The 26,892-nt window shown below is 40.2% G+C and overlaps 1 protein-coding gene and 1 non-coding gene across 2 annotated transcripts in view; one reads left to right on the top strand and one right to left on the bottom strand.

The window, feature by feature from the left end:
- DNAI3 (dynein axonemal intermediate chain 3) overlaps positions 1–14,257 on the bottom strand; it is a 61,272-nt gene extending 47,015 nt beyond the window's left edge. Inside the window, exons 1-7 of the mRNA XM_055339780.1 lie at positions 14,176–14,257; positions 13,726–13,764; positions 7,267–7,448; positions 6,576–6,680; positions 5,852–6,001; positions 4,590–4,789; positions 438–554 (exon numbers count right to left, since the gene is read on the bottom strand). Coding sequence (XP_055195755.1) covers positions 438–554; positions 4,590–4,789; positions 5,852–6,001; positions 6,576–6,680; positions 7,267–7,448; positions 13,726–13,764; positions 14,176–14,257 — 875 coding nt within the window. The remainder of the gene's footprint in view (positions 1–437; positions 555–4,589; positions 4,790–5,851; positions 6,002–6,575; positions 6,681–7,266; positions 7,449–13,725; positions 13,765–14,175) is intronic.
- On the top strand, positions 11,553–11,655 carry LOC129520326 (U6 spliceosomal RNA). Its single transcript, XR_008666563.1, has one exon. It is a non-coding gene; the product is annotated as a U6 spliceosomal RNA (small nuclear RNA).
- Positions 14,258–26,892: the final 12,635 nt, after the last annotated feature.

Raw genomic sequence — 26,892 nt, 5'->3', positions numbered from 1 at the left:
GGTACATCTGAATTGAATTCAGGATATCATTTACAAAGATCATCATTGCCATGATCGTCCTCCACACCCTCTGCATCCTCATCTTTGTGATCCTATACAAGTTAATGAAACTAAAAAGAGGAGTGAAGAACAAAGACTTAAATAAAGGGACTATGTGAATAGCTATTAGTTTGCCATTAGGAAAACATCCTCACACACTCAACTGTATACATTTCCCAGATGAATGCTGGTGTGGTCTTAGCCTGGGAGGTCTAGGATGTTGCCTGGCAATAGAAAGGAAAGAAAGACTGAGAATGTGTAACATGCTCATGCATATCTGATAACTCATCATACTCTCTAACTAGACACCATGGACTGAGTTGCCTTTTAAGACCCATCATAATAGGTATGCATACACGTTTTATGCTTATTTAAAAAACTCAATATGCAATTTTTACCTTATAGACACGTTATTAAGAAAGTCACTCAGAGTCTTTGATTGTCCAAATATCTCTTTTTCCTCCTCTGAAAATTCTCTTGGATAATATTGTGTAGTGGCATTTTTGGGGTATGTCCTAAAAGAAAATTGAATACCAAAAATAAAATCAAAGGAAAGTAAATATATAGGTTGTGACAGATCAAAGGTTTCTTTCTGTGATAGTAATAAGATACTATTTTTTATTTAAACTCTATATATTGAATTTTTTTCTTATCCTAGATAACTCATGTTGACTGCCTTTTTGAAATACTTTGAGTATTTATGTATTTGTTTCCAACATAATCAAGAAATTCTTTTTTTTTTAAGATTTTATTTATTTATTCATGAGAGACACAGAGAGAGAGGCAGAGACATAGGCAGAGGGAAAGGCAGGCTCTCTGTAGGGAACCCTATGCAGTACTTCATTCTGGGACCTCGGGATCATGACTTGAGCTGAAGGCAGACACTCAACCACTGAGCTACCCAGGCGTCCTCAAGAAGTTATTTTTTTAAGTTTTTATTTAGATATTTTTAACTTACAGAAAAGTTGTAAGAAAGATCTAAGGAACTCCCAGACACTCTTCATCCAGATTCATCAGTTATTAACATTTTGCCACATTTGTTCATCATTCTCTCTCTTCATTTCATTAAATCAGCGCTTCTTAACCAGTGCAATCCTACTCCACCCTGACACCCTGGGAACTTTTGGCCACATCGAGAAACATTTTTGGTTGTCACAAGTGGAATGTGCTACTGGCCTATGGAGGGTAGAACCCAGGGATGCAGGGATACCCTACAACACACAAGACAGCCTCCCACAAAGGAGATTTATCCAGCCCAAAATGTCAGTAGGGCTGAGATTGAGAAACTCTGCTCTAAATATACAAAACTAGAAACAATTTACATTTCAGCAATGATGGCACCATGATCTCTGGTAGGAAGCTTATTCCATCCAATCTGTCCTCCCCTCCCTCCTTGAACAAATCCTGTTGCATTTGGGCATTGGCAGTCTCACCCACTAGAGCAGGGAGTTCCTTGATTCTAGGGTATGGGGCTATAGAAAGGTCATATGGCACAGTCATTAAGAGTGTGCATTCTGGTGACATGCTGCCTGGTTTTGAAGCTTGGTTTTTTATCACTTACAAGCTTTGTGACCTCGAGCTAATTATTTAACCTCTCTGTGTCTGTTTACTCATCTCTACACGAATCTCTCAAAGTACCTGGCTCATAAAGTCATAGTAAATTGAATGCATTAATACATGCAAAGTTTTAAAATAGCACATTATAAGTGCTCAAAAAAATATTAGGTTGTATTTAATCTATGTTGAGCAAATGTCAGTAAAGTGTCTCAGTGGGAGGCAAATATATTGAGTAATGAAATAAGGAGTAAAGAGAGTTTTATGTTTTTCTTTTTTTTACTTTCTTTCTTTTTTTAAGAGCTTATTTATTTATTTATTTATTTATTTATTTATTTATTTATTTATTTATGATAGTCACACACAGAGAGAGAGAGAGGCAGAGACACAGGCAGAAGGAGAAGCAGGCTCCATGCACCGGGAGCCGGACGTGGGATTCGATCCCGGGTCTAAAGTCAGGTGCTAAACCGCTGCACCACCCAGGGATCCCGAGTTTTATGTTTTATATTTTATAAACAATTCTTTTTTCCCCTAGCTAGCTCAGTATCAGTAGCACAAAGCAGAGGGCTAGAAAGAATGTTGGTGTTGGAACCAGAGAGACCTGGGTTCAAATCTTAGCTTCAGTTCTTAATTTCTAGCACACATTAGTGTTCTCTAGGTAGGATTAAGTAAGAAATTATACACCATGTATTGATTTCATCCAAGTAGCAATATGACTAAGAGCCATTCTTATTTTTTTAATTTGATTATTTTGTTATTTCTCAGCAGATCTATTTGTGATTGCTTCAGATTTAAATTATGTTCTGAATATTAAGCTTTATTTTTAACCTGGCTCTGCCCCATTTTATTTAGCTGTAAAATGGGGATAGTGCCTACCTCCGAGGGCAGTTGTAGGAATTAATTGAGTCGCTGTGTGCCAAGTGCTTAGAAGAATGCCTAGTGTGTGGAAAGAACACTGGAAACATTCGCTTTCACTCTCAGTCCTCTTTGAACCTCATCTTTTATTTATTTATTTTTTTTAAGGCTTCCATCACAATCATGTAGCTCAGCCTCTCTACCCTCAACTAGCCACCCTTCTTGATTTCCTGATCTTGGTAAGGAGTACCAGCATTCTCCTAGTCACCTAGATTTGAAACTTTTGATTCATATATTTTGTTTTCATCTTAAGGGTCAAGAATTTTGCTTACTTCTCATCTTTTCACTCCCTTTACGTGGATACAATGGTCTCTCAGTACAAATCAGCATTCATTGAGAGGCAACTCAATCTAGAGTCCTCTGGTTTGGGTTTCTGTTGTTGGAACCTCCCTGTCCTTTCCTGAGTCTACCCCCCAAGTCTAACCTGATTGACTCCTGCTCTTCAGTTTTCTGCATCCTGGAAGGAACACAGAAATCTCTAGCTGGCTTGGCTTAGAAATTTGTCTCAAAGTCTTAGTTTCTTTGGTACTAATGTCTCACGTCTCTCCTTCCTATCTTGGCCTCACTTCTTGGTATTTATGGATCTCTGGTGTCTTAATTCTCTTCTCAGACTTGGCTACTGATCCTGTATTTATATTTACCTCCCTTAATTTTAGCCTGTCTATCCATCTGCCTCCCTCATTTCTGACCCATTTATTATTCTGGCCCCGGTATTGATGTGTATGTGCTCTGACTTTTAACATTCCATATTTATGGTTTCTGACTCATTGGTTTACATAGGTTTGAAAAGCATGTCTTGTATTTCCCTCTGCACTACTGATTCCTGATTCTCCTGGTCACTGCATATTTCTTGCTCTCCTCTTAATGCTGAAATCAAGTCAGTCGTCTGTTCTGAACATTTTTCTTTAACTTGATCCATCTCTCCCCTCTTCCTTCCTTCATTTGATAAATATCTGTCAGGAAATATCCTAGGAGTTGAGGATATGGAAGTAAACAAAACAGACAAAATTTCTGTATCATGGAGCTTACATTTTAAGGCAGCGTGCAGGGAAGGTGAGAGAAGAATGACAAACACATATCGAGTGATGATAACATGAAGAGAAATAGAGTAAGGGGGCAGATAGATTTATAGATGGTCCTCAACTTATGTGATTTTTTAAAAATTTCACAATGGTATGAAAACAATAAGCATTCAGTAGAAACTGTACTTTGCATTCCGGATTTGGAATTTTCCTGGGCTAGAGATCTGCTGTATGATCCTCTCTCATGATGCTGGCCAGTGGCAGTGAGCCAGAGCTCCTAGGGAGCCGCACGATCATGATGGTGAACAACCCATACACTGACAACCATTCTGTAGTCACACAACCATCTGTTTTTCACTTCCAGTATTTAATCAATTACATGAGATATTCAACACGGGAGTATAAAATAGGTTTGTGTTAGATGATTTGTTCCCAACTGTAGGCTGATGTGAGAGGAGCAGCAGGGGCAAAGGCAGGAATATGTGGAAAAGCAGACATTCTGGAAGCTAGAAGCAGCTCCTGAGGCCGGAGCGCAAGAACATGTTTCAGAACAGGGTGACAAGGCTGGAGTGGCAGACCGTGTCTTGTTGCAGAGGAAGGAGGACCTACTACCATCCTAAGGGCTCTGGGTGTGGTGGGGAGTCAAAGAAGAGATTTAGGCAGTGACATAACACAATCTGCTGTGATATGTGAGAATGATCACTTAGGTGTTGGAATAGGGTAGTTAGAAGCAGAGGTAAAGAGACAATAGGGCCCCTTCTCTGACAGCAGGAGTGTGATTATTAATAGCATCAATTATGGTCCGATTTCAAACTGTTTACACTCTGATATACTTGTCTCTTATTTTCCTATAGAGATTTTATTTTTATTTTTTTTCTAACAAGACTTTTAAAAGGCATTGTTGAGTATAATTAGAGCTTCTTGAATTGCTCCGTGAAGATCTATATCATCATTGTTGATCCATTTCTATTTATTATAAAGATCTTTCAAAGATTCATGGATGGTGGTAGATTTCACTATAATTGCCTTTGAAAATATACAACCCCATTACATGCTTACCATCTTGTTTGAGTACTTGTGTCCTTGACTTTGGGGACTACCTGCATGCCAACATCTTTCTCGAGTTGCTTGAGGGTAAAATTTCTATCTGGGTAGGCTGTACACTCAATATAGGCATCTTTTATACTGGAAGCATTTTGGTCACTGAACTTAATTGGCGCTCCAAATTTACTTCTTTTTCGAGAAATCATATATGTAATCTGCAACAGCAGTAAAAGTAACATAATCAAGTCCAAGGAAAAGTGGATGTATGGTGGACAATACTGGTGCTCTGCTCAAATCCTCCCAAATCTCTTTCTATACTTTCTTTGCCCCTCCAGCTCTGTATGCTTTCTATTTCCAGGGCTGCCACCTACTGCTCTTCTGCAGAGCACTGCTTTAGGGCTACTGGGACCACTTTGGTACAAAGGTACCAAAAAATAGGACGTGACTGGAAGCTTACATCTTGACTAGTGTTGGACTGGTAGGAGACATGTGTAAGCCTATCTTTTTTTGCTGCTGTTTGGGACAACCCAGGTATAATTTACATTCCAGGGTTCCCCTAGGGGTTCAAGCTGAAGCCTTTCCTCTACTGGACTTGTGCCTGAGACTGCATCCTTGGTAAGGACTTCTGCTCTGTCCTTATCCTGCTACTTTTCCTATTCTTCTATGGAACATTTTCATAATAAATCACTCACATACAAAGCTTCTCAGGGGCTGAGAATGCCACTGTGTCAGTTTCCTAGGGCTGCTGTAACCAGGTGCCACAACCTGGGTGCTTTAAAACAACAGGAATTTATTTGAACTATGATCATAGTTGTGGAGGCTGGAAGCCCAAGATCAAAATGTTGAAGGCTTTGTTCCTTTTTAGGGGATCTGAGGGAGAATCTATTTCTTGCCTCTCTCCTAGCTTCTGGTGATGGCCAGCAACCTTTGCTGTTCTCTGGCTTGTAGATACATCACTCCAATTTCTGCTTCCTTCTTCACATGGGTTCTCCCCATGTCTTTGCATGGCTTTCTTTTTATAGGGACACAAGTTCTAGAGGATTAGCGACCACCATTTCCTAATAGGGTCACATTCTGAGGTACTGGAGATTAGGACTTCAACATACCTCTTTGGGGGAACACATTTTGACCCTTAATACCCAAAGACTCCAAACAATGACCATTCTTCTATCAAACGAAAAATGACATTCCCACTGGCAAACATAGCAAACCTCACAGATCCCTCAGGAAGCATTATAGAGAGGTAACACACTGAAGATCATATCCAAGCCTCTGACCTGTTTTGTAGATTCCTTAACTGATTCTTCCTCAATTTCTTTTTCACTGCCCAAAGAAACCCATGGTTTAGAGACAGGTGGCCTATAAACATATAAATCTTCTATAATATGCTCCTTGTAGTCTTCCTGTTCTTCTGCTATTTCTGGAGGCTGGAGTAAAATAAATAGCATGCTAAAATACATGACCAGAAGTAGATTATAGCTGCATGTGTATATTTCACAATAAACTTTACATTTGTATAAATTCATTAAGCACTTCCTTATTTTCTTTATTGTTGGTACATGTTTTTCAATTAGGAGAAGGAAACTGAGCAAAAGAAAAGAAAAAGCCCTTTTAGTCTTCACAACAGCCCTGGAAACAGATACTGTTGGTGCCAACACTTTGCAGACAAGTGGTTCAGTAACTTACTCAAAGTCATGGAGACAGGAAAATGAGAACCAAGAATATGGGACAAAGAGTGGCCAACAGCAATGTTACTCCAGATTTACCGTTTCTGTTCTCATAGGTTCAGTGAAGGGCAAATAGGTAAGTAACTGCTACTCTGAGATGTTTGACTTAGCTCATCCCACATTTACTGTTTACCTACTTTAAATGCCAGAACCTGGTCTAGGCCCCAGGGAAAGAGAGCTGAACAAGACTAATCATAACCATGCATAGGTCTCCCCTGGAGGTATTTCTTCCTTCAGACAACCAACAAAATGCAAGGAATTGGGGTATGCTTACATTTAAATAGTTTTCTTTGCCCTCTTCAGTTCCAATAAGATAAAAGTTAAGTCCATATCTGAAGTCTTTGTCATAAACAACCAGAAGCTCATCTCCGGGATATTCCTATAGGAGTATAATCAAAAGGGAAGGTCAGCTTTCCTTCAGTTTACTCAGCCACAAAATTGATATATTTTTAATCAATCATAAAAGGGTAACCACAGTGCTTATCTATGGCTCATAATCCCAGGTTGTAAAATTATTTTATTAACATAATATAGCTCTTAAAGTTCAGTAGGTCCAGAGAAATTTACCATGCAATTTTATTTCTAATGGGAAAAAAGAAGCATTCCTTTTATTTGGTGTTGGTGCTCTATAGCATATTTGGAGGCAAATCAGGACCAAAATTATGAATTAAAAAAATTAAAGCAGTATGGGAAAATAAAAGTACATTCCTATTCTAGTTGAAATTGGGCAAGGATGAGCTTTTCTGGGTGTGAAGTAAGAATCAGTCATTGATAGGTGTTTGCTTTTCACAAAGGATCATCAAGCAGAGTTCCAAAGGAGGCATGGGCAAGCTAGCATTTGCCCAATGTGATGGGGAGAGGGGAATGGCACAGGTTTGAATTCAACAATCTCTCTACCTTTTGTTATTATGTGCTAGAAACTTCCTGAGGTAGAACTGAAAAATAAAGAAGGGTGTTGCACTTACTTGGATAACTTTTCTGACTGGATAGAAATCAGATACTGCAGCTCTGTTTTGAAAGTCTGCAAAAATATCTTCTTTTTTGATAAGCTTATAAGGTTGCTCATCTGTGACATCTTCATCTATTCGGCAGTTAAATATTTCCTGGGTCTGGGTAGTTAACACCAAAGGGTAAATTTCTGGATGACCTGGGGAAGGCAAAGTAGAATTTGGACATTAAATATAACTGCTTAAAATAGTAAGAAGAAACATAAATTTGTTTGCTTTAAATAATTGTCTTGGTTAAGATTTTAGAAGACTTTAGAATAATTGTTCTTATTTTTAAAGTAAGTATATCCATTACAGAAAATGTCAAAAAGGTAAAAAGAAGAAAACAACAATTATCGGTAATACTACCCTTCAAGAGAGCCTCTATTAATAGAGTGCCCTATTTTCCCTCTCTCAAGATGTCTTCTCATTTTCTTATCCTTTTTCATTATCATCAGTTTCCATGGTCCCAGTCTCAGCTCTGCATCTATCCCCAAAACTCCCTCCCCCAAGTCTCCCTTCCAGGGTCCCAGAGCCCACTCCCATCTTTTCCAGACCCTATACACCTGGACATCCTGACATCTTTTCTCCTACTGCTCAACAGATGTGCCAGCAAGGGGAGAAGTGCATGTGGCCTCTTAAAGTGGAATTTAGGGCTTATTTTCCTATAGAAAGATTTATCACCCCTCCAAAAAAGAAATATTTACCCCCCCACCCTAGTGGCTCTATGACACAACTATCAGGTAATTTGGAGGGGAGGGGAATGACTATGTGCATAACACATTATGATTATATGTGGAGATGTATTCCAAATTGCAATCAGTTGGCATAATAAACATTTGGAATACAAGTTGTTCATAAATTAGGGACAAACTGTCATTTTTCCCTCCCTGGGAGTTGAAAATGGGGGAGCTGGGATCCAAACTAAGGTCCCTGCATTCTTACTACCATGCTGTACTTTCTTTCTAATGCGTGGACACAGCAGAGCACAGGAGGAGGGTCCTGTTCCTTCCTCACACATGGTGGGGGAAGTGACAGATTACATCCCACAAGATACAGTGAGTGGCAGTTACTGACTTAGTAGTTGATAGAGCAGAAGCCACAGACAGACTTAAGCTCTAAGTAACTTACTCCTCAGAATCTTACTCTGTGTGTACAAGGAAGAGGCCTATGCCCTACAAACCTTAGCTTATACCTCAATTGCCCTGCATTTTGAAACAGAGCTAATTTAAATAACTCTCATGTATTTCATCTGTTTATTTAATATTTTGGTTGCTATTTACTTTTTTTAACATTTTATTTATTAATGAGGAGAGAGAGAGAGAGAGAGAGAGAGAGAGAGAGAGAGAGAGTGGCAGAGACAGAGACAGAAGAAGGCTACAAGCAGGGAGCCTGACGTGGGACTTGATCCCGGCTCTCTAGGATCACGCCTGGGGCCAAAGGCGGCGCTAAACCACTGTGCCACCCAGGCTGCCCTGCTATTTACTTTTTAAAAAGCAGTTTATTAAAATATAATTGACAAATAATAAACTGGATATATTTAAAGTGTACAATTTGATAAATATATGCATACACCCATGAAGCCATCACCACAATCAAGATAAAGAACACATCCATAATCCCTCTTGTTTCCTCTTATCCCTTCCTCCCTGCATCCCTCCCTCGCCCCTAGGCAACCACTGATCTGCTTTCTATTACTTATGGCTTAGTTCACTGTTCATGGAATATTTACAAATGCAATTACACAGCATGTTTATTTATCTTCTTTTACTCAGCAAAATGATTTGAGATTCATTCGTGTTGTTGCATGTAGCAATGGTTCATTCCTTTACATTTCTGACTGATAATCCATAAAAGAAAAGATCGATAAGGCAAAGATTTCTTAAGATTTATGACTTTGAGTGTTATATCTAGGATATCTTTGCCTAATCCATGGTCACAAAGATTTTTCTCCTATGTTTTCTTCTAGAAGTTTTATAATATTTGGTTTTATATTAATGTCTATGATCTATTTTGAGTGAATTTTTGCATATGATGTGAAATATGAAGGTTTTTTTTGCATATAGATATACAATTATTCCAACATCATTTGTTGAAAAAACTGTTTTTTCTCCACTCAACTGCATTTGTACATTTTTGAAAATCCATTGACCATATATATGTTAGCCTACTTTGGGATTCTTCATTCTCATTTATTGGTCTATGTCTTTATAGCATCTTTTTAAAATAGTAACAACAGGGGCACCTGGGTGGCTCAGTGGTTGAGCGTCTGTCTTCATCTCAGGGCATGATCCTGGGGTCCTGGAGTAAAGTCCCACACTGGGCTCCCCACTGGGAACCTGCTTCTCCCTCTGCCTATGTCTCTGCATCTCTCATGAATAAATATATAAAATCTTTTAAAAATAAAATAGTAAAAAAATAAAATAAAAAATAAAATAGTAACAGTGTGAACCATCTTTGTGACGGCCCACGTAAAGAAGTGTGTGTGTACTACCTAATTTAACTTCTAATAATCTCATGAGGTAGGTCTCACTACCTTGTTTTCCAGATGAGGAAGTAGAGGCTCAGAGAGGTGAAGTGATTTGTGACCGCACAGTTATTAAATGGTGGAATTAGGAATTGAGCCAAGTCTGTATAATTCCCAAACCTGTGCTATTAATCACTGATGGTAAACAGAATAGAGTCGCCTCATAGGTGTCCATGTCCTATTCCCTGAAACCTGTGAATAAGTTACCTTATATGACAAAAGGGACTACCAGATGTGATTAAGGTAAGGAACATGAGATGGGGGAGATCATTGGACCCCTGAGGAGGGCCCAAGGTAACCACAAACGTCCTTGTAAGATGAAGGCAGGAGGGCCGAAGTCAAGGAAGGAGATGTGACAAAGAGGCAGAGGTCAAAGAGAGAAAGATTAGAAAATACTACATTTCTGGCCTTGAAAATAGAGGAAAGCACCAAGAGTCCATGAATGCAGAGAGCCTTTAGCTGAAAAAGGTAAAGGCGTGGATCTTCCCCTCAAAGCCTCCAGAAGGAACCAGAAGTGTTAATATCTTGACTTTGATCCAGTGAAAGTAGTATCAGACTCCTGGTTTCCAAAATAGTAAGATAATTAGCCATTTAAGTTTTAAGTGTTTTAAGCCACTAGGTTTGTGGTAATTTGCAGCAATAGACAATACACTACTGATACTCTAACCAGTATTAAAGCATGACTTATACTTTGGATAAATTATTTAACTTCTGGGAGTCACAGCATCTCCACCTCTGTAATGGCCATGATAATGCATACTTCGTAGGGACAAACAAATGACAAGAGTGTGCCTGGCACAAAGGTATTGCTCCATAAATATTAGCTACATGTAAAAATTACATTTATTTTCTAGACACCTCTAGACATTGCCCTTTGGAACATTGGGCAACAGTTTTTTCATTAGTTCATCGATCCCTATGTTTTTAGAAGGAAAGGGAATCCTAGTTCCCTGGGAGATGAGCCACAAGTCCTGAGTGATGGTTGACAAAGTCAGGACCCCATAGCAAGGAAGTCAGAGGGGTCCTAACATTGCCCTGGAAGGCCTGGGGGTAGAAGAGAGATGCTATAGTATAAAATAAATCAACACCTACCTTCAAGTCTTACTACAACATACAAAGGTTTTGTTTTTTTCTCCTTATATAGACATCTATTTTTTATCCCATTTATTGTCTGCTGAAACATCTCCATCATGCCCTATTCTCAGGTTCATGGATTTTCTTGCCAGTCAACACATTTAGTCAAGAAATATTTATTGAGCAACTACTATGTGAAAAGCATAGTGTTGGTACTAGACTATCTAGAGGGAGAGGAAGACATTAGACAGATACACTCAGAAATACAGAAATACAAATCATGACAAGTGCTATTTAGGAGAAAACAGGGTGAAAGGTAGAACTTAAAACTAAGAAGAGTGGGTCTGTTAGATAAGAATAGGGAAAGCCATTTATTCATTCATTTATTCAACAAATCAATTAACAAATATTTGCTGAGTGCTTATTATGTATCAAGATCTGTTCTAGGCATTGGGGTAAAGTGGTGAACAAGAGTTACTGTTTCCCCAGAGTACATGTGTGCATATGTGCATGTGTGTGTTTGAGTGAGAGAGAGTGTGCACAAGGGCCAGCCAGGTGTGTGTGAAAACAGATTATAAATGCATAAAGAAATAAATACAATCTTCATTATTCATGGATTTTGTATTGCAGATTCACTTGTTAAAACTTATCTGTAACCCCATGATTGCTTTGGCAGCACACATATAAAGATTGGAATGATATAGAGAAGATTAGTGTGGTCCCTGTGCAAGGATGACATACAAATTCATAAAGTGTTCCATATTTAAATAAAACCAAACAAAATGTATTTGTAACCCCAACGTGTAGTCATGGTGCTTTTACCATCACTAGTGGCCATGCTTATGGTGGCAAAACGTTTGAGCTGCCCAACATCCACGTTCCCATCTTTTATCAGCCCTAAGACTGTAAACAAGTGTCCTTTTCACTGTCTATGTTGTGCCAAATATTCCACATTTTTGTATTTTTCTTGTTGGTGATTTTTCCAGTTAAATGGCCTCCAAGCATAGTGCTGAAGTTCTTTGTAGCATTCCTAAATGCAAGAAGGCTGGGATGAACCTTATGGAGAAAACACGGGTATTAGATAAGCATCGTTCAGACATGAGTTGTAGTGTGTTGGCTGTGAGTCAATGTTATGAATCAACAATATATATTAAATAAGGTGTCTTTAAACAGAAATGCACATAAAACAAGTTTATGTATTGATTGGCTAATGAAAATGTTGTGACCAGAGGCTCATAGGAATCTAACTCTATATTTACCCTAGGAGTGATAGCTCAGTATTTGCTAATTCAGTGTTCACAGCTACTGCAAGAAAAAGAAGAATTGGCTGTACTTTAATTTTGGAATTAGGATAAGTACTATGAAGGTAAAAATATGGTACTAGGTGAAAGAGAGGTCAAGGAAGTCCTTGTGCAGAGGTGGGATTGGAGTCTAGATCTGATTAGTGAAAAGGAGATATTGCATAGAGATCTATCCAGGTATCAGTAGTAGCAAGAGCAAAGGCATGAATAAATTTGGTATGATCTGTGCTAAGCAAGGCTGGTGGGCTCTAGGTTAGGGTAGGATAGTGGTGGGGAGGGGAAGAGGAGAGTAGAGAGGAGAGAGAGAGAGAGAGAGAGAGAGAGAGAGAGAGAGAGAGAGAAAGGCAGATCCAGGACTCCAGGACTGCTATAATGAAAAATAAAACAATGGGAGAGTTTAGGCAGGAAAGACACGTGACCAGGTGGTGTGCAGAATGGATTGAAAGAGAGTGAGTAGAATCAGTGATACCAGGTAGGGGTTAAGGAACCAATCTAGATGAGAGATGTGGAGGTCTGGACTAAGCTTGCAGATGTGGAGATAATGTGAAGTGGATGGGATATATTTTAGAGGTGGAATGGTTTAGATGTGGATGGGGAGGTGTTGAGGGGGAGAAAGGAGTCAAAGACAACTTCCAAATTTCTGGGTGGTGCATTCATTAATTCGATAAATTATTTATTGGGCAGTGTGCCCTGTTCCTGTGCCATTTACTGTCAGCTGGCATCCTCATACCATCTCCCGACCTCCATCCCCCTTCTACCACCCTGGCCCAACCCACCACCTTCTCTCTCCTGGGTTCCTGAAATAGCTTTCTGACTGATCTCTGCTTCTGTCCCTGAAGTTCTCCGCTGAGTAGCCAGGGTGACACTTTAAAAAGTCAGATCCCATCTGTTTAAATACCACTCAAGTAGCTCCCATCCTACATGACTAAAAGTCAAAGCCCTTACAACCAACTACAAGGCTTTTAGACCTTCCTCCTCCCCAACCCTCATTGTTTCCTCTCTGTCTGTAAACACGAAGTACATCACCTAAGTTAAATCTATGAGGAAAGTTTGAACAACCAAAACAAAAGGTGCTATTGGAGTAAGATTCTTTAGCCTCTAAAAGTAGGAGCAACATTAATTTGGTTGTTTAAGTTCTAGTTTATTTGCTTAAAAATTAGCCTCTTTACTTGAAATAGTGGGATCTTGCCATGAGGTAAAGATAAATATTGCCCATGAGCCGGAGTCTTAAAAATATCATTCTAATGAAATTAATAACTTGCAGACTCACAACACTTTATAGTCTCTTCAGTAACGATACCATGTTAGATTTGTGAGAGGCTGCTCTGCTCAAGTCTGTTTCTCAGCTTGAAATTCTCTCTTCCACTCTTACTCTTTATTCTTTCTTTAAAATTTTTCACTTTATATCCAAATGACATAATGTAATTTTAGCCCACGTGCATCTTGATCAATCGCTTCAATTTGTATTGTTGTTTGCTTATTGCTTATCAAAATGTAAAACTGGGGACATAAATTCCCAATTATATTTCCACTTACCCATGCTCTCCATATTTAGAGTTTCTGCTTCTTCACTCTCTAGAATACAATTAAATGGTGTCAAATTTACATTTTTGAAGCAAAAAATGTTGTAGTTTTTACAGTCTTTTACTAAAGCCTCAAAGCACAAAACATAAACATAAATACACAATGAAGACAAACTATTTTATGAGTGATTAAATAGAATTAGAATAATTATCTGTGTTTCATAGAATGATCTCTTAGCGATATTTTCTCTATGGCATTCATTCTATGACATTTAACAGGTATTATAATGAAATGAATTAAAAATAAGAATAAACCTCCATGCTTTAAATCCTGTATGTGGTTGACTTTTTGACAACAAAACTATTTCATTGCATGATATATAAAACCATAGTCATTTTGGTTGCTAATGTATATACAGTTGCTAGACCCATAAAAATCCCATCGATGAAAAAACAATCCTACCAGGTAATATTGGTTTGGGTTTGCTCCGTTTGGAATTTTTTCGGTCACCTGAGCTCTTTTGTTTTTGAGATTTTGGAGCCATGGCTCTGAGTTAGGCTGCATAAAGAGACAACAGCATGAGTACATTCTGCTTTACACTTTCAAATAATAAGCATTATCATTTGATAAAACATAAGAATATGTTTTCTAAGCTTTGCCTTTTGTTAAATCGACATGTGTCTTCACAGAATGGGTGTTCTGTGACCAAAGGTTTATTGCAATAACAATCTTACTGAGAAGATCTTGCCATTCTGGGGGCACCTGGGTGGTTGAGAGTCTGCCTTTGGCTCAGGAGGGCATGAGCCAGGGTCCTGGGATCAAGTCCCGCATCGGGCTCCCTGCTCAGTGGGGAGCCTGCTTCTGCCTCTATGTCTCTGCCCTCTCTCTCTGTCTCTCATGAATAAATGGATAAAATCTTTAAAAAAAATAGATCTTGCCATTCTGGTGGAGCCATCCAGCTGAAGCACACAAAAGTGACCTGCCAACCCTTCAAGGGTTCAACCATAGGTGCCACCATGGAGCATGAGAGAGGATGCTGCTTCCATCAACTCTTGCTGCTGTCCCATCCCAGGGAGCTGTTACCTGCTGCCCAGTGGCCAGTTCCCCAGCGGGTGCCCTAGCAACAAAGACAGGCTGCAAGTCCACTGGTAGACACAGGCCCATAATGTACATATATGTACATAATTTTAAAAATTAACATGATTTCAATAGTACTTAGGTCCTAACCTGTGTCCGTGTAACCCTGGTGTCCTTACTTGTGCTGTCAGAGAGTGCCTCCAAAGTTTTCTGTGAAATCACTCATCAGTTTTGAGTGAGGCCATCTGCTATCACATCAAATCCTTGTCATCTCAGTGGTCTACGCCTCATCTTGTCAGATGGTTAGGAGTGTGATTTCAGGAGTCTGAGCAGCAAGGTTGAAAAACAGACTCTGCCTTTGACCAACTGAGTGATCCTTGGCAAATTATATATCTTTGAGTTTCTGTTATTCATGTTTAAAGGGGGGGGGCTGATAAAAAAAAAAACAACCTACCTCACAAGATGGTTACAATGATTTAATGAAATAAAGTTGTATCTTCCTCAACTCAATCATATCAATCAGACTGGTTGCTTTTTTTTTTTTTTAAGATTTATTTATTTGGGTCATCTGGGTGGCTCAGCGGTTGAGTGTCTGCCTTTGGCTCAGGTCACGATCCTGGGGTCCTGGGATGGAGTCCAGCATCGGGTTCCCTGTAGGGAGTCTGCTTCTCCCTTTGCCTATGTCTCTGCCTCTCTGTGTCTCTCATAAATAAATTAAAAAATCTTAAAAACAAAAGATTTGTTTGTTGAGAGAGAGAGAGAGAGAGCATGATGGTAGAGGCAGAAGGAGAGGGAGAAAGAATCTCAAGCAGACTTCCCTGAAGGCAGAGTCCAACACGGGGCTTGATCTCATGACCCTGAGACCAGGACCTGAACCCAAATCTAGAGTCAGTCACTCAACCGACTTCACTACCCAGGTGCACCTTGTTGCCTCATTTTAATAAACCAGTACAGGTTGAAAATTATTTCTTAGTCCAGTCAGAATATCCTGATTTTCATTTTATGCCTTGTCCCCTGATTACTAAATCTGGACCAAAGTGGGAGTGTGTGTTTGTGACATACATTTTTTTTTGACATACATTTTTTACCTCAGATTTTTCACATGTATTTTTTTTCAAAAGAGAATAATGATAGCTCATGTTTGTGTTTACTATGTGCCAGGCACAGTCATATAAGTACTTCATATGTATTTTTATTCAATTTGAGCCAACCTTTTAGATAAGCATTTTATGAATACTGTTATCCTCATGCTCACTTTATACTGTGAAAACAGAGGCCAGGAAACTTGCTCAAGGGGATACACAAAGTGTGAGCGATAGAGTCAAGGGTGTGAGTCCAGCCAGACTGGCCTCAATGCCAATACTTTTAATCTTTGTACAAGACTCTGCCTTTGCTTTCAGTGGAAACTGTTTACTGTGTTTCATTACAAATGAAATTAAAATCATTGTCTTTACCTAGAAAGGTATGATTTTATGATTTAATCAGAATTTTATGATTCTGACAACTTGGGAATTCCTACTTTTTAAATATCTTGCAACGAACGGCTCTGAGCCAACATTTCAGTCTGTCAAGAATCCTCCAACTCTCTTCTCAGCCTCAGTATAATTTCAAATCTTGAACCTCATCCATTTTTCAGAAAAGTCTTTATCAATTCACCCCTCTCCATACTTAAAACACCTTGGATACCAGCTGGACTCACCCTACCCACATACACACACATACCACCACTACCACCACCACCACCACCACCACCACCACTATCCATTCCACAAATATTTATTGAGCAATTTCAGTGCACTAGAAGATATCCTAGCTGTTAGGAACACAGCAGTGAACAAAACAGGCTAAACCCTTGCACTAATAGAGCTTACATTCTAGAGAGGAGAGAGACAATTCTGGGGCAAGAATATGCTTGGTTAAGAAAACAGGAAGGTCATGATGGCTGGAGTAGAGGGAATAAGGGAAGGTTAGATGAAATTGGCCAGAGAGGTGCTGAGGGTCTATTTTAGCTCTGCTGGGGTAGTAAATGCCCTCCAAATCTCAGTAATATACATCGACAAATGCCTATTTCTTCTTATGTTCTTGTTTTGTGACTGTGAGTGAGCCTGCTGCTTTCAAGTCTTATTCTGGGACTCAGGCTGAAAGCCCCTATTTGGCAGCCCCTACTCTTGTGGCAGAATAAAAAGTGAGAGAGCTACCAGAACTGTGTAATGCCTCCTCCATCTTCTCCGTGGCTCTGGCGTACTGCCCTTTCTGCTTACATTCCATTGGCTCAAGCAAGTCACACGGCCAATCCTGATAATGGAGGAAGAATGCATGCTTCCTTGATAATGGGTAAGAATCTATGATCCTTGCACAGGGAAGGGAGGTTAAGAGTTCTGGATAAAATAGTTTCAAACAAGGATATAATATACCACAAGGGGTCTAGGTCATGTGTAAGGACTTGGGCTTTTATTCTGAAGGAGGGGGGAGCTGTTGGATGGTTTCCAGATGAGTTACTTTATTTGATCTGACTCATATTTTAAGGTCTCTATGGCTGCTGTGCAGTGAAGATTGCAGCAAGGAAAGAGCTGAAGCAGGGGATCCAACTGAGAAACATTCAGTAATCTGAGGAGGAGGTGAGTGTGGAATAGAAAAAGTGGTTGGTTTCTGTGTATATTGTAAGCCACCAGCCAATAGGATTTGCTGATGACTTGGATGTAGGGTCTGAGAGAGAAAAAGGACCAAGGATGACTTCAATAAGTTTCACCTAAAGAATTGAAGGCATGAGGCTGCTATTTATTGAGATGGGGATCTGAAGGGAAGAGCTGATTTGAAAGGGAAACTCAAAAATTCAGTTGAAGGCATGCAAAGTTAGACTATAAAGTGAACTGTAAACTCTGTAACTGGCACAGTGCCCATGCTAAAGCGATGTTGAATTAATCACTCCTGGGTATCCCCTTTCCTTCTGCCATTCTTAGCTTATGCATTTCCAGTCTGAACAAAAGGCATTTTGCTTAAGGTCTGTGGAATCACCTGTATACATGCTGTTTTCGTTTTCCATTGCTGCCCTACCAAATTACCAGAAATTCAGTGTCTTAACACAAATTCATTACTTAACAATTCTGTAGTTCAGAAGTCTGATGTGCCTCTCACTGGGCTAAAATCAAGGTGTCAGCAAGATGTTAAAAAAGGCTGTGTTCTATTCTTTCTAGAGTTCTAAGGGAGAATCTGTTTCCTTGCCTTTTCGTACTCAAGAGGCCACCAGTATTTCTTAGCTTGTGGGCCCTCTTCCTCCATCTTCAAACAACCCAGCAACAGTGGGAAAGATCTTTCTCACAGAGCATATTCTGACCTTCTCTACTTATTTCCACTTCTACTTTTTAAGGACTCTTGTGATGCTGGGCCCACCAAGATTTTATGGTCAGTGGATTAACAATTTTAATTTCATCTGCAACATTTAATTTCTTGTTTGCTATGTATGTTAACATATTCAGTTTCCAGGGATTAGGAGGTGCTGCGTTGGTATTCAGTTTGAATATATAGGTATCAATCTAATGCAATCACCCCAAGAAATAGTCAAAATAATCACATGTGCCCAGTTCTTTTCAAAGGCTGCTATTAAATGATCTGTGGATAATCTGGTTCAATTTCCATATTCAGGGGGAAAACATGTGCTTCCTTACCAGAATAGCTCATTTATTATTTTCATAATATTAACTCCTGTGTCTAAAATATTGTCTAGTGACCAAGGGAAAACGAAGACCGGATTGTTCTATAGGCTTTTAGAGGTCCTAATTATTCTTAATTAAAAGCACAGTATCTAAGCTGCTAGGCATCACAGATGGAAAAACTCATTTGCTGAGGTCAGCCTGGTGAATATAGTCTAAGCTAAAAAGAAAATTATTGGGCAGCCAGGGTGGTTCAGTGGTTTAGTGCCACCTTCAGCCCAGGGCGTGATCCTGGAGACCTAGGATCCAGTCCCACGTCGGGCTCCCTGCATGGTGCCTGTTTCTCCCTCTGCCTGTGTCTCTGCCTCTCTCTGTGTCTCTCATGAATAAATAAATAAAAATCTTAAAAAAATAAAAATAAAATTATTACTTTGGGAGTAGCTACTTTACGTTGTATTGATGTTCCAGGCAAAATTTCATAGTTTATTTTAGTAACTTCAAATAATAGATACCCTACCAATCTTGTGTCTATAAAATAAACTACTTTTAATTGAAGATATCTAGATCAAATGAATGGTGTACTCTATGGAATTTCAATAGACACATATATGCAATGTTTATTTTTTATGCATCTTTTCTTTTAAAAAGCAAATCCCAAATAAAAGATGTTGCTTTAAAAATACAGCACATGGTCTTATTAAGATTTTTTCCCATAAAATCAATTGCATTTTTCATGCAGTGAATATGCTATATTTTCCAAATCTTTTTCCTAGAAAAAAGTCATAAGAATTTTTCAATACAGACATCATTTTCTTTATTTTTAAAGATTTATTTATTTGAGAGAGAGAGAGAGAGAAACCAGGGGATGGGGGGTAGGAGCAGAGGGAGAGAGAGAATCCCAAGCAGGCTCCATGATTTCCCTGAGATCATGACCTGAGCCAAAATCAAGAGTAAAATTGGGCCATCCAGGCACCCCCAGGCATCACTTCATTAAGATGTCTCTGAAATGCTCACCACATTTTGCCTGTTCTCAACTCTTATTATTAAGAACAGAAGAGATGCTTCATCCAGTAGCTTGTATTACATTTGGTTTTCAAAGTTCCTATAGCTGATTGAATTTCAAAACAGAATTTGTAAATTATAATACTGATAAATATGTAAGTATTCTATCTAAATATCTTTGATATTAAAATCACTTATATTCTTTGTAAATGAATCCACCCATTCCAGAATATCTTTTTGCCACGAGTGTACCAAAGTACACATACTCTACCTCCCATGTTAAAAGCAAAGGCATTAGAGTGACAAGAGGAGCAATTAGTGGGTAAGTTCTCCGTGTGACAATTCAAAACCTGTGATGGCACGCTACTGATTCTGAGGAGCACTGCATTCAGAGCTGCTTATGACCTGCTTCTAAACTAACTTTTACGGCTTGTTTATGACTGTATCTTTTTTTTTTAAGATTTTATTTATTTATTCATGAGAGAGAGGGGCAGAGACATAGGCAAAGGGAGAACCAGGCTCCATACAGGGAGCCCGATGTGGGACTCGATCCTGGGACCCGGGATCATGCCCCGAGCCAAAGGCAGAAGCTCAACCATTGAGCCACCCAGGTGCTGCAATGACTGTATCTCTTCGTGATGCTTCTATTATTCAGGAAGGTGCCTATTATTCAGGTGAAGGAATAAATGACAAATGATAATTGATATAATGCAGTGATTTAAAGTTATTAAGCTTCCTCTCTTCACTCTATTCTGCTGTAACACACACACCTGTTTACACATTCTCGTTTCTTACCTGTATGTATGTATGTGTGACTTACTCCCAGCCATGAGATTTTTAATTCTGAGAAGACCCGTGGCACTGGCACCTTCTCTTCACCTAGGGTCTTCCTTAGAAAGTATTCTCCAGAGTACTTCAATTAGTGGACCTTATCTGGGTGGTCAGCATCCACTTTTCTTAAAGTATTTGTAAGTTCATCATGCTTGTGCCCCCCACCCCCTTTTTAAAAGAGATTCAGGATAAGATCCAGGACTAATGACTTGAGAGTCTGGCATTTGTGTCTCCAAGAACTGCTGCTTCTTGGTCAACCTCCACAAAGACCCTAAGCTTCAAGATTCTCCAAGCCCTTCAGCCATCTTCTGACAAGGTCATAATATGCACCCTCCAGAGAGTAACTATTCCTAAGATGTTTCTGATTAGTTTGCCACTCTTGTTTCTCCACTTCCAAACTACTTCCACCTCTTCCCAAGATTGGATATTTACTTATTTAAGTCAATGCTCTCCCATCACTTCTGCCTTTGAAATTTCTTCTGAATTCCATGCCCTCCTCTCCACAGCCTCCTCTGGTCCAGGCCTTCAAAATATCTTCCCATTTCAGTAGCTCCTGTCTATTTTGTGCCATGACCCCTTTTGGCAGCTTGGTGAGGACCACACATCAAGTAAAAATATGAACTTACAAGGGGGACAGTTATCAAGCTATTTTTTAAAAATCATGATAATTCATGTGCTTATTTATTAATACATTAAATAACAAGACCTAGCAGTGGTTCTAATTACTACCTTGATTCTGAAGAAGTGATGAGCATAAATAATACATCTGTAATATCCATAATGTATATGAAAAGAGCCATAATTTCTTTTGATAAAGTCCCATGCCCTGATACTACTGCTGTGGTTTGTTACCAAATGCACACATTTCAATTAGTGGTTAGTAAAAAATGAACAGGTAATTTTTTTTTCTATCCAGTTTCCCCTCTGCCCATCTTCTGAATGGGTTATGAACATTCATTTAACTTGCCTCCCTGGCTCTGTTCCAACCAGAGTGGTTGCCCACAGGGCAAAAGCAGATCTGAACAAGTCACCTCCCCATACACTGCAAAATATAATGCGGGTCCCAATTTTCCACAGTGGCCTTCTCCTCCAGTGGTGTAGAAATGGAGTTCATTTGAAAAGCAAATTTTGTGGACCTACTGTGATTCTGCAGGGCTGGGGTGAGCCTGGGACACTGCATTTAAAAAGTCACTATGAGGTTGTACTAGTGGTTGGCAGATGAAACTTTGCCAAACAGGGTAGACCCCAAATGTGTCAGCAGCGCCTTGAACATCCTTCAGTCGGCCTCACCGCATCCTCCCTTCCAGCTCTAGTCCAGCCTCGCGGGATTACTGTTATTCTCCAAACAGTCTCCTACTTCCCCATGTCCCTCTCTGGGGAGCCCTGTTGTTTCCCACCTGCCCTGCTCCCCACCATGCACACATTTCTTTTTTTTTTTAATTTTTATTTTATGATAGTCACACAGAGAGAGAGAGAGAGAGGCAGAGACACAGGCAGAGAGAGAAGCAGGCTCCATGCAGGGAGCCTGATGCGGGACTGAATCCCAGGACTCCAAGGTCATGCCCCTGACCGAAGGCAGGTGCCAAACCGCTGAGCCACCCAGGGATCCCTCATGCACACATTTCTCTGCTTACCTAAATCCTACTCCCTCCTCAAGGCTCAACTCCAATGTGACCTTCTCTCCGAAGCCTCCCCAACTGTCTCACTCAGGCTGAAGCCCTCTTGTTCTCCCTGACACTTTCCAATCATGTTCTAAGTCATGATGCCAGGCTTCTGCAAAGGCAGAAGGCTTCAAATTCAAGAGCTGCCTGGAAGATTGCGGTGGATTCATTCAGCACGCAGCACACGCCCCAGGTGGGCACTGGTGGTCCCCAGGAATCAGACAAGGCCCTTACCTTCGGAGAGTTAACGTTCTCCCCCTCATCTCCATTCTTCATCAGCGCCAGCCCTTCTGTAAGGGTCCTGAAGTCACCTCTCCACGTCGGCCCACGCTAATCTTTCTTATTTGATCCTCTGTGCCTAGATCATGCTGTTTTCCTTTTCATCCCTCCCTCCTCCCCGCTTTGTGAGCACCCACCGTTGCACAGCAGGGGGCTAGACGATGAGCCAGACGGCTCGACAGGGTGAGCGAGTCCTCAGACTGTCCTTACCTGCTGTCTCCTGGCTAGGCTGGGCGTTCTTTAAAATCAGGGAAAGCTTTGTAGTTTTTGTGTTCTTTTGTTTGTTTGGTTTTTGGTTTTTGTTTGTTTGTTTGTTTTGTTTTGTTTTGTTTTGTTTTTTGGAGTTTTCACTGCATCAAGTACCTCGCGGGCCCAGCGAGTGTCCCAAACTCCCTTGAAAGAGGGAGTAAGATACTGGTTTCCCAAGCCTCCTTTCCCATTCGGACCTCCCCTTACCTGACACTGCTAAGCCGAGGGGAAAAGAAGCCTCCCTGCAGTTTCGTGGAGAAAAGGCCTTTGGGGGTTTTGGAGATGGGAAGTCCGTCCGACTCTCCTCTCGGAAGAGCTCAAACGGCAGCTCCCCGGCACGCTGTTGCTAGGACAACCTCCGTTGCTAAGGGGAAAGAGGCGGCTCCTCTGCTGAGATTGACAACACGCCGCTACCAATAGGGCGTCTACTCTCCGGCCGCCTCTTCAAGGCCGCACTTGTGATTGGCTGCTGTCGTGCTGACGTCACGCAACTCGAACCGCCGTGAGATCCTGGTTTTTCGCCCGCTCGGCAGGAGGTGTGCGGTTTGGGTTCCCGCGTGGAGGGTGCTGCTGGCTCGGTGGCCCCCGGGCCCCACGGCCGTGCCTCAACCCCTTCGGGCAGCTCCGCTCCCCCCACCCCCCCGGCGGCCTGGGGGCGGTCCCGGCGGCCGGCGGGACGGAGAGACAATCAGACCCGACTGGAGGTCGTGGGTCTTCCCCGAATTCCGATGTGTTACATTTTCCTCTTGCCCACATGCTTTTTTTTTTTTTTAATACCTTGACTCATACTGGAGGTCTCCGGGGAGGAGGACTAAATCCCTTAGTAACTCCATGGTTTGCTTTATCTGTGGTTACGAGCCCAATGGGGATCCCTGCAGGTGATGCTCATCCCCCTCGCCTGTTAAAATAATAATAATAATAATAATAATAATAATAATAATAATAATAATAATTAAAACTACTTAATTTGTAAGCTGGCAGAACTTGATAAAGTACGCAATTGACTGCTGTCATTGGTCCAAATTAATATTTTTACACCCGATTTAAATGAAAATGTCCAGCTGAGAAGAGGCTTACAGATTGATGTGGTCCTCAATAGGATGACTTTACGCGGCCTGTAGAAAGATCGCGGCGTTTATTCTTTCAAATATCTGAGGAATTTGTGCTTGTAAAATGCAAATAAATTTTATTGAAGAAATCGTAAAAAAAACAAACAAAACTTACCATTCTGACATGGTGACAACCTTTTCCCAGGCTCTTCCACTCTCTGACACTAAAAGGTTAGTTTTCCCTGGGCTCAGTGCTGGGTTTTTTTGTTTGTTTGTTTTTGTTTTTGGGGGGTTTTTGTTTGTTTGTTTTTTACTCTGCAGCCTGCTGGTGGCACAGTCAGTCCCCTTGGCTTTAGCCATCTTGCAAAGCACATCAGTGACCTTCCATTTCTATATTTTCAGCCTCATACATCTCGTAAATGTCATTCAACACCTGAACTTCCACTACTACTGGACATTTCCAAATACATGTCTTACTAGCTCATGGTGTTTGATAGTTGCCAGATGAAGATATTGAATGAATAATTACCGTACTACAGGCATTACAGCCTAGCAGAGGCAAAAGTCAATTTCGTTGTCTTTCAGGTAGTTTTTGGAAACTTTTTTCATCCTTTATTTTCTGCCTTAGGTAATAGTATCCACTATCCATTGGTCTGCAAAACTAGAAAGCTGAGAGTCATCCCTGACTCCTACTGCTCACAGTAAACAGGTCACTAAGTCCTGTCATTTTCCTTTCCTAAATTATCTCTCAAATACTTAATCTCTTCTTAGCCATTCTCCCTCCCTCTGCCTTATCTCAGGAAGGCCTCATTTCTCACCTAGATAGTGGTAATAGTCTCTATTTTTTAAAAAGCTTTTCTTTATTTATTCATGAGAGACAGAGAGGCAGAGACATAGGCAGAGGGAGAAACAGGCTCCCTGCTGGGAGCCTGATGTACGACTGGATCCCAGGACCTTGGGATCACACCCTGAGCCAAAGGTAGATGTTCAACCCCTGAGACACCCAGGTGCCCTCTTCTTTTCTTTTTATTATCTTTTAAAGATTTTATTTATTTATTCATGAGAGACACACACAGAGAGAGGCAGAGACACAGGCAGAGGGAGAAGCAGGCTCCCTGCAGGGAGCCCGATGTGAGACTCGATGTGAGACTCAATGTGAGACTCCATCCCACGACTCCAGGATAACACCCTGGGTTGAAGGCAGTGCTAAATCGCTGAGCCACCAGGGCTGCTCTATTCTCCTTTAAAATGTCTAAAATAGAGACGCCTGAGTGGCTCGGTGGTTGAGCCTCTGCCTTCGTCTCAGGGTGTGATGCCAGAGGAGTTCCAGGATCGAGACCTGCATCTGGCTGATAAGTAGAATCTTAAAAATAAATAAATAAATAAATAAATAAATAAATAAATAAATAAATCTCTAAAATCCTTATTCAATGTTGTATGTCAATCATATTGCAATAAAACTGGAAGATGTATCTAAAATCATTATTAACTAAAATTGACATGAAGTTGAATAAACTCAAAGAAGCCTCAGGCAGCTTGGACATGCTTGTTCCGTGGTTCTCCACAGCCCCTGGCATACTGCTACATAGGCCCAGGGACTTGTCCCAGGATGAAAGCTGAGCTCTGGTTGTGCAGAGCTCTCTACTCCTCTCCCAATCTGCCATGCCCTTTAATAAGTGTGCCTCTGTTCATCCCACAGCTCTACTTCTATCTCTACCTCAATCTGTAGTGCCTTTCTTCATCTTTGTTACCTGGTAAACTCTCATTTATTTTTCAATGCCAACTCAAATATCACTTTCCCTGCAAAGCCATCCAGGCCCCCAATAGAATTAATCACTCTTTTCTGTTTTTCCATTATAGCAAGTATTACACTGTGTTGTAATGACTTGTTTATATGGATGTCTCCCCTGCTGGACTTCAGTGTGGGGTTGGTGTCTCTTCCTTTCATATCTCTATTGTTTAGCACAGTATCTGACATGGGTATTTAATAAAATATATGTTGAATTCTTTAATTGATTGACTTTTAGAGCATATCTAGAAAAAACTACCTAACAAAAGTGTCTTTGCATTCTTCCAAAGAATTTCCTTTTCTTAAAAAATTCATAATCTTTTGCAGTCAGATTTAAGGAAGTAAAGATTATAACCTTGTGACTTGGATGAGACATCAAGGCTTTTTGTCATCTTTTCTTTAGAGACATCCTAAGGGGATGACATTGGAGTAATGAGTCATAAGTCATGATACTGAGAAAGTTAGAAATTAAATGGAAAATGTTTCGTAATGTCTTCATGTTACAAACTTAAATTACAAATGATTTGCTGAACATCTTTCATGGGAGTGGTCAGAAATGAAACATCCCCTTGGTGGTTAGTGAACACTTACGCTATTCCAGGGGATGCTGAATTAAACCTGCTTAAAATTTGAAGGTATTTAAAAATGAGCTTCAGTTTTATTAATTGAGTGAAAATATAATGAGTCAAGAATTTGTAGTATACTTCTCTGATTATTTAAGGACATCTTGATAAGTTTAAGATTGGAATTATAGAAGGGTAATCTGACAAATTAGATATGAGGTGGCTCTTTACTAATTATTATTTTAGTAAATGGCTTTCCCACCCCTTTTAAGATTTTTTTTAAAAAAAGAGCTCAGAAACTAGGAGTTGAGGACCATGAATAGGAGTCATTATGCATCTTCATTTATGCCCGTGTCTGTATGCCTGGGAGGGAGAGAGGGCGGCAGGGAAGAAGAGTCCTTGTTTGAACTCTAAACTGCTGGGATACAGCATGTTCAAAAAGTGCTGGAGAAGAATATCACAACCTATTGCATGAGGAACTGAGGAGCATCCTAGAAGGATACTCAGCTTCAGAAATGAGAAAACAGAACAAACTGACCTGGGGACAAAGCTTTAGTTTTTAGAGGAAAGGACCAATTGTGGCAATTTTAGGGGGAAAAAAAAGAACTGAAACTTCAATAAGAAATTGGAATCTGTACAACACTTAAGTGAGGAGATGGGTATTTCTGATTACATCTACACAGAATAGCTTGAGTCTAACTGGGACTAAAGAGGATTACTACTTCCACTCCTGCCCCCATCAGAGTTGCCTGTGGGCAGCTGATGTCCCTAGAGGGACAAATGCAGGAGCTGAGGAGAAAAATATGGGGCCATGTGGTAGCAGAGTGGTCTTATCTGTAAGCAAAGAGGAGACTTCATTCTTTATACCCAGAAAAACTCCATTCTCTACATCCAGAAAGAGATGGTGGTGGGAGAGTCTTTGGTGGTGAAAGTCCTACAATATTAATGGGCATCAAGAGTCAGTGAAATAACGGTTCTAGGTGTGTAATGATTATTACTATTAGGGCACTTATATATTTTTAAAAGTGG

Source organism: Nyctereutes procyonoides, unplaced genomic scaffold (genome assembly GCF_905146905.1).
Source record: "Nyctereutes procyonoides isolate TBG_1078 unplaced genomic scaffold, NYPRO_anot_genome, whole genome shotgun sequence".
Lineage (NCBI taxonomy): Eukaryota > Metazoa > Chordata > Mammalia > Carnivora > Canidae > Nyctereutes > Nyctereutes procyonoides.
The sequence above is the reverse complement of the archived record's forward strand: the minus strand, read 5'-3'. Positions and strand labels throughout refer to the sequence as shown.